The 21,539-nt window shown below is 41.1% G+C and overlaps 1 protein-coding gene across 2 annotated transcripts; it reads right to left on the bottom strand.

Annotated features, from left to right (window-relative positions):
• Positions 1-1,468: 1,468 nt before the first annotated feature.
• On the bottom strand, positions 1,469-21,539 carry C4H12orf75 (chromosome 4 C12orf75 homolog). 2 transcript variants are annotated; one of them, XM_063395740.1, is made up of 7 exons: positions 21,371-21,539; positions 13,557-13,581; positions 7,512-7,547; positions 6,510-6,589; positions 5,704-5,739; positions 3,894-4,296; positions 1,469-2,836 (listed from the first exon to the last, which is right to left on the bottom strand). In XM_063395740.1, the coding sequence occupies exons 1-5, from the start codon at positions 21,411-21,413 to the stop codon at positions 5,705-5,707; spliced, it is 219 nt and encodes a 72-aa protein (XP_063251810.1). In that variant the 5' UTR covers positions 21,414-21,539; the 3' UTR covers positions 1,469-2,836; positions 3,894-4,296; position 5,704. The 2 variants fall into 2 exon arrangements, with proteins under 2 accessions (XP_063251810.1, XP_063251811.1); XM_063395741.1 differs by having other exon boundaries at positions 5,704-5,744; positions 21,371-21,528.

The following is a 21,539-nucleotide window of genomic DNA, read 5'->3' as shown; positions in this document are numbered from 1 at the left end:
TTTCTAATTCCTTTCTCAGTACAGCTATGCCAATGAGAGTTTCACTGCACTCCACAGAATGATCTGGTTCATGAGCTGAGTCCTATCTTCAGCTATAAGTATTTTAATAGTGACCAGATAGTGGGCAATACACAGAAGGTCCCACAACAGGGGTGACAGATTTCTGCTGTCTGGGAAATAATTCTACGTTTGAAAACCCCAAAGTTACAGCAAAAATTGTCAGATCAGGTAAAATGAAATATTTCCTCTCATGATAAACCTAAGTTCTGTGCTTGTCTTTAAAACAAGGACTTTATCATTTAGCTCAGCCTCAAAAGATTTCCTGCAATACTGGAACACCATTGCTGTATGGAAAGTTTACAGGGTTGTTATTTTCTTTGATTTGTTCTAAATACATTGCAAAACAAAAATACTCCCCAAATTCCCCTCCTTCAGCCCATTCTCTACAAAGCAAATTCACCTGAAGTGTTTAAATTGCTGTCAATAGGAAGCAATGATAATGTACTGCAGAACACCCAGGGACTATAACCAGGTAAGAGCTTCTTTTAGTGGGCACACACAGCTGAGAAACTGTAGTAGCAGCCCGTAATAATTGTCACTTCTGATCACCATGGGAACCAAACAGAGGTCTACTTTGCAGAAAACAGATCAGCAGTGACTCACCGACTGCTTGGGAAGCATGATTATTGAGAATTGCTAGACTTGTGTGGGTGACAGGGAATAGTGATGCCATTTCCACCATAGTCCTATCCAGCAGTCTCCTCTGCCAGACATGCAGGATGAAAACAAGTAAATTAGGACTTTGTGTTCATTAGAGACAAATTTCACCTTTAGGATTTTCTGCAGCTTCAGCCTTGTGTGGACTCTTTGCTAGGAAAGGATATAATTTCTAGAGAATGAAGTTCTAACTGATCTTACACTGGCTTTTACCAGGTCTTCTGCAACTCTCTTAGTGACAAGATTTAACCCTCGAACAACACAGAGTTTTAGAGTTGTCACATTGCCTGAACTACACTAGGATGTGTATGACACGTAAAAGACAGGCAGTATTTTTGTCTGGACTACCTAGAAATTGAGAAGTTGGGCCCTTACAACAAAGCTCCAGGTCCTGCATTAAGAAGAAAGTAAAATAAATGCACTGTCTCATTAGCATAATTCAAAAGAGAAGCTGTCTTTCAGGTGAAATAGTTTGTATGAGACCAAAATTTGCAATACAAGATATTTTGAGTGTTTTTCAGCTGGTCACAAACTGTAGTTTCAATCTTATGCTTTCCTACTCCAGAATTTTTCAAGATTCATGAATTCAAGCATAATATTTCTGGGCTGCCTAAATCTCAGATCAGAGATTTTGAGATTATAAAGCCCAAATCCACTCTTTGCTGAATTATTTTCACTGGGTCCTCAGCTCTGGTTGGAGTAACAGTAACCACTGCAAAGAAAATGGTACTACAGCCCCAACATTTAAATGTTTATTTTTCACAAATGGTAATTCAAGATGTTTCGACAAAACCAAAGTATATTCCTTAATAATAACTGTCATTCAATGGCTCCTTGTGTTCTGTTCTCAGTTCTCCCATTGAACCATCATCTGAGTGCCCAAATATTCTCCAAGGATGCCGTCACACGCACAGCTGGCAGCTGGCATATAGGGTTCCTTTTCTGTTCCTCCTCCTAACAGAAATACTCATAGATTGTAAGTTTTGAAAGAGCAGATACACTCATTTCTCCATGAAATGACATGTGCTTTTATTAACAAAGGCTGCTCATGACAGAGGAATTTTCATGAGCAGAAAATCAGTTCCCTAAGTGGAATTTGGCCTGGACAGAATACAGCGTCCTGTCACACAGTTTCTAGATTCATGGATCCTTGGGAAAACGAAGGACAATAGTCTGAAATTTGAAGAAAAGGGCATGACCCTAGCTTTTTACTTTGATGGATGCAGGTCTGCATAGCATAAATGAATGTATGTCTGTTTTAGAGGTTCCAGTCTGCGATGCTGTACATTTGTCAATTGGTCAGTAAACTTTTGAGATTAAATGATGCAGAGGAACAAAAATATTAAGAAACCACTGTACCTCCCACACATTCAGAGGATGAAACATTAAAAGACCAATTCTGCAAAGTGCTCCAAGCTTCTCTGTAGCTCTGCACAGGAAAAACAAGCAATGATGTAAACCAAGGAAAGCACCCTTTGCAACTGTCCCACACCAGCTGTGAGGAGCTGTTGATCAGCAATCCCCTCTTTGCTCCCTTGCCCACACAGGGGGCTTCAGATGTCAGTAGCAGAACAAGGGATGTTCGAGTTTAGCCCTGTCCACCTTTTTGATGATTCTTCCCAGCAACTGAAGGATAGAAATGGATAAACAACCAGGTTGATTACTGGCATCTGCTGTTGGCTTTTTGAGAACAAGCTGAATGCTGATGTATCCTAGGACAACTGGTGCTTTTTCTGCTTTGGGAAAGACAATTGTGATCAGGTCAGGCATGGGCTTAATTGCTTTGTACTAAATGAACTTGTGCTATGCAAACCATTTTGGCCATTTGTGGAACATGTGAAGTGGAAACTATACCCTCATGCTATGGTAAGCAGGTAGGAGAGAAGCCTGCATGTTTATCACCCAGTGCTACTTGAGTCCTCACCAGCCTGGCTTGCAAGAGCTTGACTCAGCAGATATAATCTACAGACTTTCATTCATACTGAGAGATATTTTAACACCAAATCTTAATCTTCAAGCTTATTTCATCTTGGTTTGAGGTCGATGGTCAAGAATGAGACGCATGTATGTCTTCAGGAGCTGGAAGCCTGAAATCGTTGATAACCCAAGTAGCAGATTTCTAGAGAATAGCAATAAATAATGTCACAAATTATTAAAAGAGGACAAGCAAGGAATACTTTTAAATACCTTTTTTTGCAAGCCTCACATCAAACTACCACTATTTAAAAGTGAAAGCTGCAAGTTACTGGAAATCATAGTCAATAGTAGTTCATTAGCAGTAATAGGTATCAGTGAATTTCCTGGTTCATGGTGGCTTATTTCTTCATGTCCAGATTTTCTGGTTTGGATTTTTTTCTTATAATTTTAAAAATGGTTATTAATGTACAGCAATATACTAACATGGTGCAGATGAAGGGTTTTTTGTTGCTTATTTGATTATTTAAAGTGTATGGCATTCCAAGTCCCATTAAAAAGAGTTTGACTAAAGAATTATGCAAAAGGCTTTAATAATTTAAATACTCATTCAGCCATCTGTAAATGTACAATCTGTTTTATGTTCTATGTGAAACTTACAATTGCTATTAACTTAATGAATTTTAAAACCTTAACAATTTGCTAAAGTAGTAATAACACTCATTCTGTTTCAATTTGCCATACTGGAGATGCTTACAGGTGAGACAGGGGTACTAAACTCTAATAGTGATCAAAAATCTTCTATAGGTCAGAAGGATGCAGCACTGGAGTTAAGTCCCATTATCTCTGAAAATACTGTCACTTCATCCTTACGCAAGGACATGTTATTATTATTATGTGGAATGGAACACATGATAGTTCATTTTGTTAGTATTGTTTTACATGTAATGCTTTATAAAGGAGATATAACTAAAGAAAAATATAAACAGACATAAATAATGCATTGAAGTATATCTTTCGTATTTGAATCAATTTCTTTGAGCAATATCTTTTTACAAGGTGAAAATTAAACACTAATATTTGTCTCATGGTAAGAAAGAGACAGTAATAATTGTAAAGAACCTTACAGTCTTATGCTTGTTTCATCCTATTCTTAAGATTTCACAGCAAAAATATTAAAATTTGCAATACTCCCAAAAAGATGCAAACGTGTCAAATATATCACTCTGAAGTAAAATAACAACTAATTTACAGGAACCTACCATAGAAACTATTGAGTGGACAGTAGTGATGGTTTTCTATATAAAATCTATCAAAAATTGTTGGAGAAAATATATGAAGCGTAGCTGATAGCTGATGGAATCTGCAATATGGCCACAGAGAAATAAGTTGCAGATCATCAAAGTTAGCTCTTGTGCAGAAACATCCACCATAAGTTCATTAGTTTCATCTTTCACTGGAGGACAGCAGGAGGTTTCCATAATGCAACTATCACAGGAAACTGATTCAACGCTGTACTTTAAGCTTTACCCGTAGTTGGAACTTGCAACAGTTTGGATTTTTTGGTGCTCTGATCTCTCTTGCTTTCTGGAAGGCTGTGTAAATACCAAAATCTTCAGCACAAAGACAGCTCTCTCCAAAGCACTGGCAACTGGTCTTAGTAGACTGTTAAAAGAAAAAAAAAAAAAGAACAGATTTAGTAGACTGGGAAAACAATAGTGGAAAAGCAATATTCTGCACATAAACCAGAGAACTAGGTTATCACTAGAAACTGAGAGATTTGTAGTCCATGAACTGCAGACACACATGCACAGAAACTTGTGGAGCTCAGAGAACTCTTTGTAGATTTGAAGCTGCTCATCTGTGGAAGACTTGAGTCAGCAGCTAAGCTCTAATCTTGCATGAATGAAGGCAAAGCACACTTTTCTAAATAGCAAAAAAATGTCAAGTGATTGATTCTATCCAGCCTCAGGCATTCAACTAAAGCACCTAGGCCAGGACCTAAGTAACTCAGACTGTTCATAAACCACAGATGGAAAGCTGCAGCCTCAAGATGGTGCAGGTGTTTCTAGCTTAGCTATGGGTGTCTAGCTTAAACACCCTGGTCAAGGGTGCTGGTGTTTCTAGCTTAGACATCTCAGCCAGGTTACTGACATTAGCTGTGAAGACCACTGGCAGTCCTTCATGTTTAAGGCTGCTCCTGGAAAAGTTCTGGAGCTTTAACCACTCATATAATAAAGACACTTGTTATGTGTGTTCTGCTCTACAAGGCCTGCATCCAGCACCGGGACCAGTCAAAACTGTTTCTGGCTCTTCAGCTAAATTAGGAAAGGGCTCTGCTTCTTATGGAAATTGATGGCAGCTTAATAATTTTCAGTTCCGCACTGGTGAAACATCAAAACAGTTCCTTATCAAAATTTGTCAGTGTTTATTTAGTTCAAGTACTGAATGGAAACTTTGTTTTGTTGTTTTGTTTTTTTTTTCTGCAGACATAAACTTATAAAGGAATTTTTTTAAACTTACTTAGTCAAAACTTTTTACCCACGAATAGAGCCTATAAATCTGCAACATCCTATTTTGGCTGGTGGAAAATGAAGCCCGCCCAGATACTCCCATAACAAGGGGAAAGCTCCAATACATTACTTAGTGGGTGACATGCCATGGTCCTCAAGGTCCTTCCAAATAGAGAGATGTTTTCTAACAGCAAAATCCTCATTCCTGGAAAAATCTTTGTGTCTGCAGATGCTGACCTAAGCACTGCGGATGCACCTCATCTCTCACGGCAGGCCTGAGTACCACTAAGGACATTTGATTTTTATTTGTTCCTAAATGGAGTAATACAGAGTTTCCTTGCTTCTCCATTCTCACCAAGCAGACTACTTTACTACTGTCTAATTTATATCTGCACCCACTGAGAACTGGTCCCTGGTCCAGCCTTTAGAAGTCATGATGCAGCTGGAGACGTAACTTGGTGGCTCCCAGGCCAACTTATAGCATCACAGGAGCATTGCTACCTTGTTTTGTTCAACAAATACATGCAAAGCACATAATGTTAATCGAAGCATACTGTACCTCAGGCTGTTTGCATCTTGATGTCTTTATTTCCTTCTAATCTTAATTAGAAAACAAAAGACAAAGACCGTTAAAATCTTTTAAAAAAAACCTCCATGCAACTAAGTTAGTACTGTTCCAAAACCCTCTACTTTTATTTTGGTTAATAGTGTTCCTGTTTTTCATTTTCTTGTTTTGCAGCAAATTTTGGAAGCACCAGTCAGTGACTAAACTCTGTGCTGTACATATGTGACAGCAGCAATTTTTTGTGTTAAATCAAAAGAGTATTACATTATTTCATAATTATATGTTTATGACTTGTCAATTAAATAGCTATAAATCTAATGCTTTTTCCCACTGCTCGAAAATATAACATGGAAAAGAAACTGTTTTTGCTGTAAGAACAGAAATAAACCTGAAAGCAAGCTCTTGCTAACTGTTATTACTGGAATTCACCACAATGCAAGTAAATACCTTCAAAACTAAAAATAGCGCTGGGGCACTGCAAGTGCATCTATCACAGCCTCTTAGTCTAACAGGGGTTTGTTTTCTTTCAATTCACAGAGCACTCAGAGAATGGAGAAGCTGTTCAGAAGACCATGCACCTACACTGTCAGCACCTGCTCTAGGATCCTTCTCCAAAAGCATATTAAATTTTGAATAAATGCGAACAATCCCTTTGACAAGTATCAATAGACCACAGCCTTAAGAGGCTTCAAGGCTAGCCAGTCTGTCTGAAATCATAATTGACTTTTAAAGGACATACATCCTCCGAGATAAAACGATCCCAGGGAACGGGAGAAACGCAATCCACAACCTGCCAGTACCTTTGGGTGCAGCTTTCGTCTGGCTGGGAGCCATGGCAGTCGCGTCCGACGGCAGGCCCACGTACACCCCACCATAGTTCCTGGTGGGGAAACAATTACAGGCACATCAGCTCCTGGGACACTTCTCCCTGTGAAAGGAGCTATTTTTTCCCTCAAGTTCCTGATATTTATCACAAGATCCCCACTATCTCGTGACAATAAACTCTACCTGCCCAGCTTCTTCTGAGTATATCCAGCTGAGGACAGAGCTAATCTGACAGTGATGGTTAACGCTGGGACCACCAAAGCACCACACTGCAAACAATGCACACCAATTAAATAGCATTTTGACCTCATTAGTAAATGTGACCTGCCTGCCCCTGCTTAGGCTCACACTTGGAGAACACTGTTAGTAGAAAGGAGCACAAGTGTCTTCATAGCCCAGCTTTCTCTCCTTCATGGACTTGCAGAGGATACTTTCTGCCTCCAAAGAGCAGCAAGCAGAGACAGATGAAGGGAGGTATAAAACTGGGTCCTTAAAGCTTCTATTGCACCTGGAGTTACTTGCAGAGGCTCCCTTTACACTGCTCTGCCCTGTTAGGTACTGAATTAATTACACCTCCTCCAGCTCCTGGGATTCTGAGCCAATTTCTAATTTGCTTGATGATAGACTCATACTTCCTTCAACTTCCAGCCCAGCAGAGATCTCCCACAAGTGCTAATGGCACCTTCTGGGCGGTGTTGGTGTGAAGGCAGAGGCCACCAGCCCTTACCGAGCACACCACCTACAGCTGCCAGATAATGTGCTCTTTTTGCCACAAAGTACCCACCTCCCCAGCTCAGTAACAGACTGGGTGCACTCATCAGTACTCGACTCTGTGTGAGATTTCCTCCTCTCTTTTTGTTTCTCCTCTGCTTTGTTGGTGTTGGTCGAGCTAGGAGGAGGGAAGGATGCGTAACTGGTGGCAGAATTCACTGCGGCCTATTGAAATAAAGCTAGCACTGGCTGAGCAGAGCACTTACCTCCTTTTGTCATCATCTGATATGGATTCTTCTGCTCTGCAACATCAAAAGACATAAAGCATGTTAGCAGATTGTTTCTTTCAGGTGCTACATGACCATCTGGGTAAATTCAGAAGCAAGGGAAGAACTATTACTGACTCCAGTTCAATTCAGGACATCCACCATTCAACAAAGTACTCACACAAGTATATAAAAAAAGACAATTTTCCAATATAATGTACAGAAGAAATAAAGGATTGAGAAAAGATGCAGCTTACTTTTTATGACCCCCACCAGTGAGATCTGAAAGTAGATTTGGGAGCAGAAACAGGTCAATTAACACTCCTCCTGAGTGAGTCCCCACACTACTCCCAATAAAAGGAACATTGAGGTTCTGCATGTAACAGGAACAAGCCTGGACTGCTATTCCCCCAAAAGAGGAAAGAAAGGGACTGGGTATCTGTGCTGGCATGTGAGTGAGGATGAAGAGAAAGAAACTTTCACAGCAGCTATTACAGAAGCCAGAAGCTATTACAAGGCCTCTCTATAAAATGAGGCACTGCAATTCCTGAATTCAGTTGTTTGCAAACTAAATGCAGTTATTAATCCCATATAAATGGGCAATTACTTCTCCTTTAACTTCAGGGTAAAATCACAGGTCAGTCTGTACATAATAGAGAGTCACTGAGGTTTGATTCCTCTCACTTTTATACTGTCCAGCTGAACTGGAGCAGTGGGTAAAGTAACCAGCACTCATGTGAAGGCAAATGTAATACAAACAATACAAGGAATTCCTTCTTACTCCTTCAATGTGCAATGCCTCTGCTGCAGTCTCAGTCTGTGTCCTGACATCAGTCTTCAGACAAATCACTCACTTACCTTTTATCAAATATTTGGATTTTGAGCTCTGTTTCCATGGATGGGGTAGCAGCTGCCCTTTAGTTTGGTCTGCAACTAATTTATTTATTCTAAAAGGTTTATGTGCCTACTGTTTAATCTTTGGGGCTCTATGCCCTTACAGGGCCCTGAAGTCAATGGGATTTTGGCCTGAAGAGCAGAGGGCTTATAGCAAGATGTACTCTTCAGTGCAAGAAAATGCCCTTAAACCTCCTGGGAGGGGAGCAAATGCCTTACATATACTGTTACAACCTGGAAATTTTCTGACATCTACCTTCTTTCTAAGGGGCAGAACATTACCAGCTATCCTTTCTGCATCACCACAGTGAATAAGGGCACACAGGTCCTTTAAATAGTGGAGGCTTGGAGTAAATCTTATTATTCTGCAATTTTGCTAAATTATATTTATGCAGGGCATGGAACTCCTTGTTGGCTCTCTTTGTCTATGTCTTACCACTCAAGAAAGACTGATCAATAAACTCCTCATTCCCTGGCCCTCCTGCCATCCCTTCCTGGAGGAACTAGAGCCATTTCAGAAGGCATTTCCTGTCTCCTGTGACCTCCCATATTCACCTAAGTCATCTTACAGTCCTCACACAAACAGGCAGAGAATGCAGAGACATTTTTACTTGAGGACTGTGAAGCTGCTCTGTCCTAGTGTGGGCCAGTTTCTCCTAGAAGAAAATGGAAGGCCTGTGTATATCAGTGGATGGAAATGAGGATGTATTTTTATGAAAAAAAACCCCAAACCCTACTTTAGGAAAGGGACTTTGGGTCCCAAAAGATCACAAACAGTAATTTCTGTTGGACCAACTGAATGTGTCACAGGATTGATTTTCTCATACAACTGGGAACATTTTCTATAATCCAGATTAACCATTGTCCAGAGAAAAGAGTCCTTTAAAAGCACCGACAACTTCATGCACAGCTTGAAGCCTCTGAAATGGAGTTGTAAGAACAATAATCAATATTGTCCAACAGGAAATTAATGTCAAATTTTTTTTGAAAAAAAAAAAGAAAAATATTCTAGTAGGAAACAGGGCCATTTTCTTCTGTTCCAGAAATGACTTGTAATGTGGCATCACAGATCATTACTGTAATTTTCTCACCAAAACAAATTATCCAGGTCTATGATTAAGCAGACAAGAGGATTTTTAAACATTTTGCTTTCTTCCTTTCCTCTTACTAGCTATAAATCAAAGTAGTAATTTTGCAATACCTTTTTCTTCAAATGCATGACAGCAAAAATAATCTGGGATTGTACAGACAACAGCTCTTGGGCTGGGCAATGACTGGGGGCAAGCTGTTGTAGCCCTGCCAGAAAAAAAGGGAGTGAGCAGAGATAGGAGGAACATGGGAGTGTGAGAGGAAAAAAAGAAAAATTTGGGTGATAGCATTTAAGGAATGAGCCATTTTACACATCTTTCTGGGGGCTCAGGAAGGAATGCTGCCCCAGTTTATTTACTACACATATTCACACACCTCTTGCCTTCACACACAATGGCTCAAGACCCCCTTTTGAAAGGTGCCCACCAATTTTGCATGTTTAGTGTCTGCTGACCCTCTGAGGCAGGTGCTGCTTGTGTGCCCAGGCTGGTGAACACAGGTGGTTCCAGAGCAAAGCTACGACAGCAACGCTCAACCACGTGGGAGAGAGATTGGAGAGAAGCTCCTTTGGTTTTGGCAGTGCTCCCATTGCCACATCTCCTGGGCTCACAGGCATGGACACAGGAGTCCAGCAGGCCTCCAGGGACAGCAAGCTGGGATGGGCTTTTCTGCACCAGGAACAGACAGCAAAAGGGACTTAACATTCCAAGGTGCTCCGTGCTGACCGGCTGCCGTGTGCTGCTGCTGACATCTGCAGAGGAACTGAGAGCACGTTTTTCAGCAGGTAGCGTGGGCAGAGTCCTGCAGCCAATAGGCAGATTTAACAGCAAATCCACAGAATAGCATTCTATTTTCAGCTGAGCAAGTGTTTCTTTTGGTAAGGTTTTGCCTGTCCCAAGAGTACTCCTGTCACCCAAAGTCTGAAAAACACACTTTGTTCATCTGTCAGCTTTTACATCCATCATGTATGTCCATTTGATGGTAAAAGAAGCTGCCATTTCTCACATATTTTAAATTCCAGATGACAGGAATTCACACTAATTCATTCCATCCATATTTTTCTTAATTCAGCTTTTATGGCTCTGTTTGTGCTGAGAATTATAGAGACTCTTTTTAGCTGTACTCAGTAGTCCCACCAGAAAAGTTTCACTGAACTTGGAATAAGTCACAGACAACTGCTCCTCAGATTCTTGGTGTTTCTTGGGAACAAGGGCCTTTTATTTGTATTTGTATTTGATGCATTTCCTCTCAATATTCTGAAACAGGCTTGAACTGCTGTGTCCTTTTCTTCTACCTGTAACTAATCCTCCCCCACACTTAGCCATGCACTGAATACTGCAGGCATTGCATTACTTTCTAGCATATCCTTTACTTCTCCTACAGCTAAGCTGTTCCAATTAGCAGTGATGAGTGTTTCTTTATGAGTGGGGCAGAAGCATGGGCTGAAGCTGGCTGACAGATTCTGGGTTGGAGCACAGAGGGCAGACACGTTCTCAGAGCATGTGTCCTTCTTGTCACCACACAGCCCTCAGAGAGGAAGAGCCCTTTGCAGAGGAAGGTCATATCATCACCTCTATCTTACTGCTGGAGAAACTCCAGGCCCAGAGGGCAAAGCAGCTTCCCCACAGTCACCCAGGAGGGCTCAGAGCAGGATCCAGCCCTCTCCCCTTCCATCTGGCTGCTCACTCCAGGAGACATGGTGCTTTGGCAATGAGTCACAGTCAAGAAATGAGAAACCTCAAGTTAGAATAACGAGATTTGGTAACAAAAAGCATGTAAGGATGGACATGCCTAAATGCTTTTCTGGATCAGAACTGATACAACTGAAAATTGACAGCAAAAAGTAAAAGGGTTATTTAAAGAGAAGTTTTAGCTAATTAAAGTAAAAAGCTGTAAAAAGCTTTTGTGGATCTATATTAGTTGATATGAATCCACTTTGTTCATTTCTATGAAATGAAAATAATTTTTCTGATAGTTTACTTCCTTCATAAAAATTTTCTGTTTAGTATTAGAATGTCTGATTAGGGCTTTTGGGCTGCCATTCCTCGTTAGTAGATGTGTGTTTCTAACATCTGATGAGAAAGTTCAACCATGCTATTACTCATACAGGCTGTTTGGCTGGCTCCACTACCCTTAATCTGAATGAGTAAGAGCTCCAGGACTGACCCTTCCACTTTGTTAAAGACTGCACTAGTAATTAATTTTTTTCTAAGTTATCTCGATACTATTTTGAAACATGGCAGATGAACTCACACTAGTGAGTAGGATGCTCCCATTTTAACTCCTGTAGCCTGGCTCTATAAATGCTTACTCACATATAAACACAGTTCTACACATACCCATACCTTTAAGCACAGGAACATGCCTACAACATTCATAATTCAACAGTGCATGCAATTTTGAAATTTAAAACTACTGATGAGCAAAGAGAAAGATGCAGTTCTAAGCTAGTCCTTAAATCATCTAAATGGAACCATAAAAAAGGCCAAAAGGCCCTGATATAAATTAAACCAGTGGGTTTGTAAATACAGAAGGACTGAGGGCCATGATGATGCAGGCTACATCAGGACAAGGTTCCTTACAAGATTGCCTTCTGCAATTTATTTGTTGTCTGGCACTGCAAGCCCAGAAAACAGACTAGAGAGGTAATATAGATCTCCAGAGCATCTGTGGCAACAGAGTTGATCAGCCAAGTGACACCCTTTGTTAGTTCTCAGCTGTCTCTGTAATAGCAAGGACAAGCCTGTTAAGCTCTTCCCTCCACTTGTTTATCTGACTCGACTGCCCTCATTTCTGCACCAGGATTCATTCCTCCATCTAATTAGAGTAGTTGTTCTAAGTGAAGTAAATAAAACAAAAGAATGTTCCTATTGCATAACATAATCATCCTTCCCAGGTCCCTCAGTCGCAAACTCTAGTGGCAAATACCAACTACATGAAATAGGAGAAGGCAAGACCTGGGGAGTTCTTTATGGTTTTCTTTGATAGAAAAGTACATTTATGCCTGACTAAAGCTGCCTGTATTGTTGTTTAAGTTGGGCGTCATTTATTGTTGTTTAAATTTTTTGGGGGGGTCCCCGGGGAGTGCCCCATGAGACCCCCGGGTCCTCGGGTCGTGGTTGTTCCCGTGCTGGCAGGCAAAGAGACTCAGACGGCGGTGGGGTGCTGATGAGGTGAGGGTTTATTCACTGAGGGACAGGGGAAGGGAAGGGGGGAAGGGGAAGGGGGGAGAGGAGAGGGGAGCGTCCGGAGGCCTCCAGGGGAAGAGGGGCAAAGAGGGGCCAGACCCCTTGCGTCAGCACTCTTAACACCGAGGTTCAAAGGGGCGCGGTGACATTCTCCAGCCAATGAGGTTACAGATACAGGATACTGCAGGGAGGGTACAGACTTGGGATAAACCATACATTTTCCAGGGGTGAACAAGAGCAAACCATTTCCATAAAATGCAATCCCACATTCCTGTATATTTCTGTATCAGCAAATAAGAATAGTTCTAAAAAACACCTTGCACATTTAGAGAAAAACAGGATGGGTAGGGCTGCCCTCTGCTACCCTGTGTCAAACTAATAGATACTATCTTTATGCAGAGAATACACAGAGAAGGTGGGTACTTTGGAAAGGAAGTTGGACAGGTTAGTGGGTCTCATACAAAGAGGGGTAATTTGTCTCAGTGGCTTTCTAAATCTCTCACTGGGTCTGGTGGAAATTTATGTGCTGGCTGCATACACTTACATAGCCTTTGGAAAAAGGTGCACTGGGACATGACAGGGAAAAGCAGTCTGAAGGAACACAACCACCTCTGCTAGACAACTGTCTCAACAGAAGCAGAGAAAAGAAATTTCTGTTAGAGAAATAACAAGCAAAGAAATCTGTAGAAAAGTAAACAAGAGAAGGAGTTGTTTTGTGGAGATGAAAGCTGTCACTAAAGACAGTAAACATCTGGTTGTGTTGATTATATGTTAGGAGCCAGTTGAATCATGTATGACTAAATCTAGTATAAGGCTAGTAGGACTGAAAATATGTCCAGGGTTATATATTTAAAAGAGTAGAGTAAGTACTTACACATCTTTAGTAGTCCCTGCAGCACCTAAAAAAAAAACCCAAACAACAAAACATGTTTACCAGGTAATGGCATAATTCTCTAAACCAACCAACAGTGCAGCAATTGTTTTTCTGTCTTACTGTCCTAAATAACACAGAAATAGCAACAAAAATGTGCTACTGCAAGAGAACACATTTGTCATGATTGTTCAGATTGTTTACTTATCCTTAATGATTATCCATACTATCCCTTAAATCTATCACATCTCAGCCAGGCTCTCAGTGTGTGAAAATGATGCTACTGTGGACCAGGGCCCAGGTGCAGTCAATCAAGATGGGAGTAACATAAGAAAAAAAAAATCTTTCTGAATTTTATATACTTCCATTTGCTCAGTCCACTGGTAGGTTTGTCTGCCACAAAGTTGGCACAACTAACCAGGCAGTTACTCCCAAATGCCTGATTATTCTGCCATTTGATGCAGTTATAGAGCTGGCAAACGTGTATAAAACACTGCCTTGTTCTTTATGCCAGATAAACAAAGTTTTATAAAACGACTAGACAGAACTAACATAAACATTGGGACATAACCCAAAAAGCCCCAGACACCTAACAGGATCAACCATCCCTTAAATAACCCTTGCTATTTAACAAAAACCAAAGAGACAAAAGCTGCCACCTGACTGCCTGGTGTAAGTGACTGACTTATTTGTTTTGGTGACTCAGATGTTTCTTGCTGGGAGACAAACATTTCCCCAAGTACAAACTCTTTCTTGTTCCTCCCAAGTTACTAATATTAATGTTGCTCCTGCTAGTATATAATTCAGCTGAGTAACCAGTAAATTATCTCTTCTATTAATTACTGAAGTTAGGGCAGACATTAGAAAAACCTTTCACTTCTCCTTTCTTTGTAGTATGTAGCTGGAAATGGTGATCTGAGCTCACCCTGAAGAGATTGAAGTAGCCAATCCCAGAGATTTTTTTGGGTTTGGAGGTAGGTTGTGTTTCTTTCTCATTCAAAAAATGAAATTTACTTCATTTTTTGGAAAACTTTTATTTCTTCTGTTGAAAAATATACATAAATAGCAAATACCTTTCATCTCCCTTTGATGTGTAAGAATATGCCTTTTGCATTCTTATTTTAAACAAGAGGAAGAAGTAGACCTGCAAGGCTTTTCAGCTCTGTCTACCTGAATGGATTGCTTGAATGGCAGAAAACATCACCCTTTACAGCTAATTCCTGAATGTAATGTCATTCCCATTTCCTATGACCTGGCTATCCCTCCTTTTCCCAGCAATAACACAGACTAGACTCGTATAAGACTGTACACATTTCTTCTGTTAGTCTTGCTTCCAGAGTCAGCAAAATCTCAGTATGGCTACACATACCAGCAGAAAGCCTTAATTAAGCTGGAGGGAGTATCTCTAGTCACAACAAGCTCAGGCCCTTGCTTTAAAACTTTAGGCAGCCTTCTGACACTTTCTGGCTTTGCAGGCATGTCTATGAAGCACTCCATGTAAACCTCTCAAATTACTTGTGTCCAGGCGGAAGGCTGGCATTGCTGTGCAAGCTCAGTCTCTGCCAATGTAGATGCCAGTCTCCGCTACCAAGGCTAGTTCATCCAGAGTCAGCTCAGGAATGAGCCTTCAGGGCACCCCCTTGTACACCTAGGCAGAGCCCAGGCATCAGCAACACTTCAGAAGCATGTGTTTTGAAAAGCCCAGCTAGAGCTAGCAGGATTTTTAATTTTTTCCAGAAGAAACTATTCCTTTGCTGTGCCTGTTCTGCACGAAGGTCATGACTTTCTTATTTTTAGTCTAAACTCTCTGCAATCAAAATCAGTTTCTTTAAAAAGGTTCATGGCCCTTTTGGAGGTCTTTGCCAAGATTTTTCATAGTCTAAGCACCTTGGATACCCATCAGAAAAATATGTCTTCCGTCTTGGGTTATGTCACCAAAAAAAATGTGTATTCTATTTCATCTGTTGAAACCAGTTGGGAGATTTTTTTTCCTTCATCACTTGTAACTTGGGGGGGAGGGGGGCAGATGCCTTCTGATAATAAGCCAGCTGTTAAAACCAGGTAAAGCAGTGTTTCTTATCTCTTCCACTACTGTCCACCCTCTGGGGGATATCTTCTGCTAATGGGCCATTAAGGATCACCAATGACATGACACATTACACCATCCCATTGTGAGATGCTCTACCCAAGTGGAGGGGAGCCAGCCATTCGTACCAAGATAAAACCTGAGCTGTAGGAACATCAAGCAGCCTCTTTTCTCAGAGGAAGACCAGACTCATCTCACTGCCACTACAGGATCATCTCTACTCCAACAGAACCATGTCTGTCACTCCAGGAGGACTTATTTGGACTGCTTCCAACACCCTGACAACAGGGTGTCAGGTCGTATTCCTGACTCCATCAGGGTTTTCTAGGGCTTTGGTTTGTTTGCTTGCTTGTTGTTTTTTTTTGTTTGTTTGTTTGTGTTTGTTTTGTATTTGCATTTGAATTTTTAATATTCCTAGTAAAGAACTGTTACTCCTGTTCCCATATTTTTGCCTGAAAGATCCTAATTGCAAAATTGTAATAATTTGGAGGGAGGTGGTTTTACATTCTCCATTCCAAGGCAAACTCCAGTTTTCCCTGACAGATACCTGTCTTTCCAAACCAAGACCTCTTCCTTGCAGGTAGTACAGCAAAAGTACAGTGTTTAATACACAAACTGAAACCTCGAGTGAGAAGAATTGTGTGCCTGCAGTACTGACACTCCCCAGAGGTGAACTACTCAAGTTTCAGTCAATCACTGCGTGCACTCCAGTGCCATATCCATGTTCAGTGCCATGCCTGTCTTCAATGCATTATGGTACAAATACATTCTCACTCTGGAGATGGGAGTTGTTCCTCAGACCCATCAGCCTGGGCTTTGTCTAGAGCTATACAAACCAGTGTTTGTAAATATGTCACTAATGTTCACACATGGCAGCACTTGTTTTCTTGGAACATTAGCAAGGGTACCACTGCTGAAAAATCACTGCAGAGTTTTGAAATGCATTTCACACAAAAACTTTGAGAATTGAGTATGATTTAAAAAAATCACTTTTTAAGAGATCAGTTTTACTTTTATAATAAATTTAAAAATACATATAAGAAGAAATATATTGTTTTCTACTTCTTTATAAGCACAGGAAGTGAGGAAACCAGTTTATCCTCACTTTCATTGATGGGGTTCCATTAATTTCATTAATGGGATTCCATTAATTTCAGTGGGGTTATTTCTCATTTTCACTAGCAAAAGGGAAACAAGTGTTTGGTCCAAATCCACTCAAGTATCACTAAGATACCTGATGACAAATCTGAGAGTGTTTCCAGTTAACAAAGGAGTTTTCTTCCTGCAAGAGCTCTGAGCTTGTAAATGAACATCATTTTAGCTAGGTTACTATTAAAAAATCTCTGGGTCAAGACTTCAAAGGTTTTGTTCATTAGGGAGCCTGAACATTCCTTACACATAGATGTTATTTCCCAAGGAATCAAAACCATCTCAGTTCATACAGGCGTGTTTGTTTGTAAAGTCCAATCCATTCACCCTCACCCTGTTACTTCACTGACATATTTGTCTAACTCTTGCATGTTTAGTGAGCAAAACAATTTTACTGCTATTCATGTTCCTTCTGCCAGAAGTTCAGCCAAAGAATCTTGTTTACTACCCATCTACAAACACTCTACAGCCATAGCAGCAAGGCTTAGTGCTCTCATAGATATGATGGTTTCCATAAATGACTTGAGAAAAAGCTCACATATATAAAGCTTGTCCATTTTTTCCCACTATAAGAGCTTGGACTAAAAAGAGGCAGCACTTGACCTTACAAGCCTTGTCTTGATAGGCTCTTGTTTGCTTGGTTTCTCAAACCTAACCTCAGCAAGAGATGGAAGAGTAGCTACGAATCCGCATCCATAAAAAACAGGCAATACTGAATCTGCTCACATCATTTACACAGTAGGACCATGGGTGCATTTTGGCATTTTAGAGCTGCAGAAGGAGAAGAAAGAGTACAGCCTGCAAATAAATGTCGTCCATTCAGCCACATATTGCTCAGAGCCTCAGTGATTACAGAAGAAAAACATTCTGTCTAGAGCAGTGGAGCTGTGATGCCCCAGAAAATCCCACAGCATTTAAACAGTCACAAGTCAAAAAGAAGATTTTATCCCAAAGCATCTTCCATTAGGTGAGAGGGGGTTTAGCTCTTTCAGAACAACAGCAGCTTCTCTTGGTGACTCTGTGGGATTTCAGTAAATGCAGGCCTAATGCGAAAGAAAGTTGGGAGACACTGAAAGCCACAGAGGATATTCCTCTGTGCTGAGAAATGCATCATGAGTGAAGGTGAGAGGCAAAAGCTTCAGAAAAACATAAAAAAGCATGAGAGGCAACCACTCACGTGAATAAAATGGATACAAAAAATGCCAGGACATGACTTTTGAGCAGATTATGAAACATTTTCCTAATATTTTTTAATGAACAATGCCCTATGACACTTTGTTGCACATCAAATTGTTACAAGAAAGCAAATAAAACCCCTCCAAATTACACACACACATGCAACTGTTAAGAATGAGTTTTCTACTGCAGGCTCCTTTCTGATGTGTTCCAACAGTCAGCAATAAGGAAGCACAGTCTCACATCAATGAATTTATTGTATTTATACCCCATTGCAAGTGAGGACAGAATATTACCAATTGGTTTCACACTGATTATTTCTTCAGCTCATCAGGTGGGAGTTCTGTACACAGATTTAACTCAATCAATAGAATGGCATGATAACTTCCTGGGCATTGCACCAAACTTGAAGATAATAAATCTGTTAAAACTTGGCGTGAAAGTTCTCCTTCATCATAACTTGACTGTATTTGAAGCTTTCCACAGACTAACAGCTTCTCTATATATTTCAATTAAGGCTAGACTGACAGGCCCAAAGAGTACCATAATTTAAGGTGCTGTCATTGCTATGACAATAGGTACGGAAAGGAGGCAGTTCAAAATTTTTAGTGAAGAATCAGTAGAATGAAGAGAAATGCCTTAACTTAGGAAAAAAAAAAAGGAAATTAATGTTTAAGAGCATATTTTTAAAAGACACACAAAAAAAGAGAAGAGCTATTTTTAAGCTTCTAAAACTCCAGGAAATAACATGAAAGAAGGATATGTAAAATGAGACAGCAAAACATAAGAAAAACAGCAAGTTGAGAAATAAAAAATAACTATAATCCATAGTTAATACATAAAATAGCTAGGTAATTTAAGAAGGATGTATATACATCAGTTTGCTTGGATAACTGAAGTTGCCATTTCTCAGCTGAATAGCTTTTTGCCACTGTCTGATACTCTGTAAAGAACATTTGAATGCTGTGAGTTATATTGGTGTTCTGGAGTACTGCACCACAGACTGAAATGTTATTCTAGATCAGGTCTATTAGTTTAGATCTTGCAGACCATTGAGCTGAAAGCTCTGATGTCATTCTAGCCATGCAACAGAGGATATCATTAGCTGAACTATCACCATATATACATCTGCTTAGGAAAAATCAAATTGGGCTACAATAGAAATTTTACGAGAGCAAGAAAATGGGGATTGGCATAACACGTTAAATATGTTCTGTGAAGTACACTACAATGTTATACTTTGTCATATGATATGACAGAGAGTGTTACAGGTTAATTACATGTTATATACCTCTGGCTTTGACATTAGGGATCACAGAGTAGTCATAACTTTAGCATGAAAAATGTAGTCATGCTGTGCATGCCATAAAATTTATTTGTATTTACACAGTCTTCACATCTTTTGGTAAAATTATGAGTTGCATTTTCCTTAAAAGCTCAAGGTTTCAGAATAAAAATCTTCTCCTTCCCCTTTATAAAATAATTTTACTTTTATTGGACACACATTGTAAGGAATGTTGAATGAAATAAATAAATAGTAGACATCTGACATCTTACTTTTATTATCAACTGTTTGTTATTTTAAGACCATAGACTGCACAGAGTAATTCCTGACTGACAGTGGTGAAAGTGAGAAGAGAACTGGATCTTTCAGAGCTGCAGTGGATTTGGAGAGTTCTATCAGTACAACAGTAGTAATCCCATTATACTAATGACGTGTTTTATGGCATTGTTGGTTTTTATCTGCACTAAGCCATTGGAGATCTGTGAAATATTTCTAAAGAGCATGCAAAAGTTTACCAAAAAATGCAAGTTCAAATATTTTGTGTATAACATATAAGCAAGTTTAACTATCAAAGGGGTCGGACCGTCAGTGAAAATATTTTATGTATCTACAAGCCAAAACCTGTTGAAGACAACTACCTCTAATGCAATGGGACACATTTAAACAAACTTTGAGTTCAAAATAATACTGCTGTCAGAGCTAGTCTATTTGACATTTGTACCCTGTTACAAGTTCCACAGGGCAGTCAGACCAACATTAGTTTGGAAACTACCACGAATGGACTAATAATCAACATTCTCAGCTGAACTTCTCTGAAGCTTGCACTGGTGCTTTTACCCAGCAAACAGAAACGGGATGTGAACAAGCATGACCCCAGTGCTATGAAACTAGACTGGTCATATACAGGAAGAACTTCCAGTCACAGCAATGTGGGAATCAACAAAAGGGAGAGAATTCATGTGTGCAGACAGGACAGCTCGAATAAGAGCATTGAATGTTCAAGCAAATTAATACAGTGCATCCTTTATGAATGAGAGGCCTCTGACAGATAGCCGTAGTACCTAAAACCTAACTTAAAATCCTTTAACAGAAACCGAGTAAGGAACGGCAGAATCACACTCTCCTCCACGTGTGAAGTGCAGAGATGAACAGTAAACCAGCAACACGCCCCACAAGCATTCACACATATGTACACCCTAGGGAAGGCAGCATCGCTCACACTCACAGGCAGGACCAAGTCAGGACTAGCACGACCTAAAGCACCACTAGCTCTGGTTAAATCAAATCAAAACAGTAAGAGATGGGGACCCAGTAATTCTTAGTGGTCCAACCACTCTTTTGCTGTGTATTTTCCAGAGCTGAAAGCTCACAAGTGCATCAGAAAGACTTGATAAAGGTACTGGAACAGGTGGCAATGTTTGTCAAGTGCAGCTAGGATGAAAAATGATTGAGAAATGCTCATATCATAATTACAGGGTGAAGGTCCACTTATCAGTTTCCATGTACTTTCCTATTCTGCGGGGGCAGGAGGGAGGAAGAGCACAACAGCACCATCTTCTCAGATCTTATCTCTTTGGAAAATAGCAATGAACAAATAAGGGACCCAGCTGGACGCACCAGCCAGCAGTACACATTAACATGCATGAACCTTCAATCATGGAATATGCTCCAACTTCTCCAACAAGCAAAAGGAGAAGATGTGGCACAAATTCATTTCAGAAGTGGCATTCGTGGCCTTATAGGGAAGCGAAGAGGATGGAGCTGACACCCTCGGCGGGATCCTTACGTCCAGCTCCCGGCCTGGGCTCACCGTGCCTTGGGCAGCTCCTGCCGGAGGTGGTGATTCTGGCGACAAGCGGGCACCACAAAGCCGCCCGTGCCCGCGGCAGGCCACATCGCCCTCTCTCCCCTGAGCAAGGGGATCAGCCTCGGGAAAGGAAGATGCTCTTGCAAGGTGGCGGGCAGCAGCGATTCCCGCAGCTCGCACGGGCATCCCCCGAGCGGGGGCTGGATCCGCGCCGGGTGCGGGTGCGTGCCCGCCGCCCCCCGCCCCGCCGTCCCCGCAGGGCTGCCCCGCACGCCGGGGATGCTCGCCCGGCCCGGCCCGGCCCGCAGCCCTACCTCGCCCGCCCGCGCCGCCCGCCGTGGAGTTGCCGCAGCCCATGGGCGCTGCCCTGGCCGGCGCTGCGCCCGCCGTGCGGTGCGGTCACGGGAGACAGCCGGCGGCGGGCGGAGCCGGGTGGGAGATAAAGCCGCGGGGACCCCTCCTCCTCCTCTTCCTCCTCCTCCT

Source organism: Prinia subflava, chromosome 4 (assembly GCF_021018805.1).
Source record: "Prinia subflava isolate CZ2003 ecotype Zambia chromosome 4, Cam_Psub_1.2, whole genome shotgun sequence".
In the NCBI taxonomy this organism is placed as follows: Eukaryota; Metazoa; Chordata; class Aves; order Passeriformes; family Cisticolidae; genus Prinia; species Prinia subflava.
Note: the sequence above shows the minus strand (reverse complement) of the source record. Positions and strands in the feature narration are given on the sequence as shown.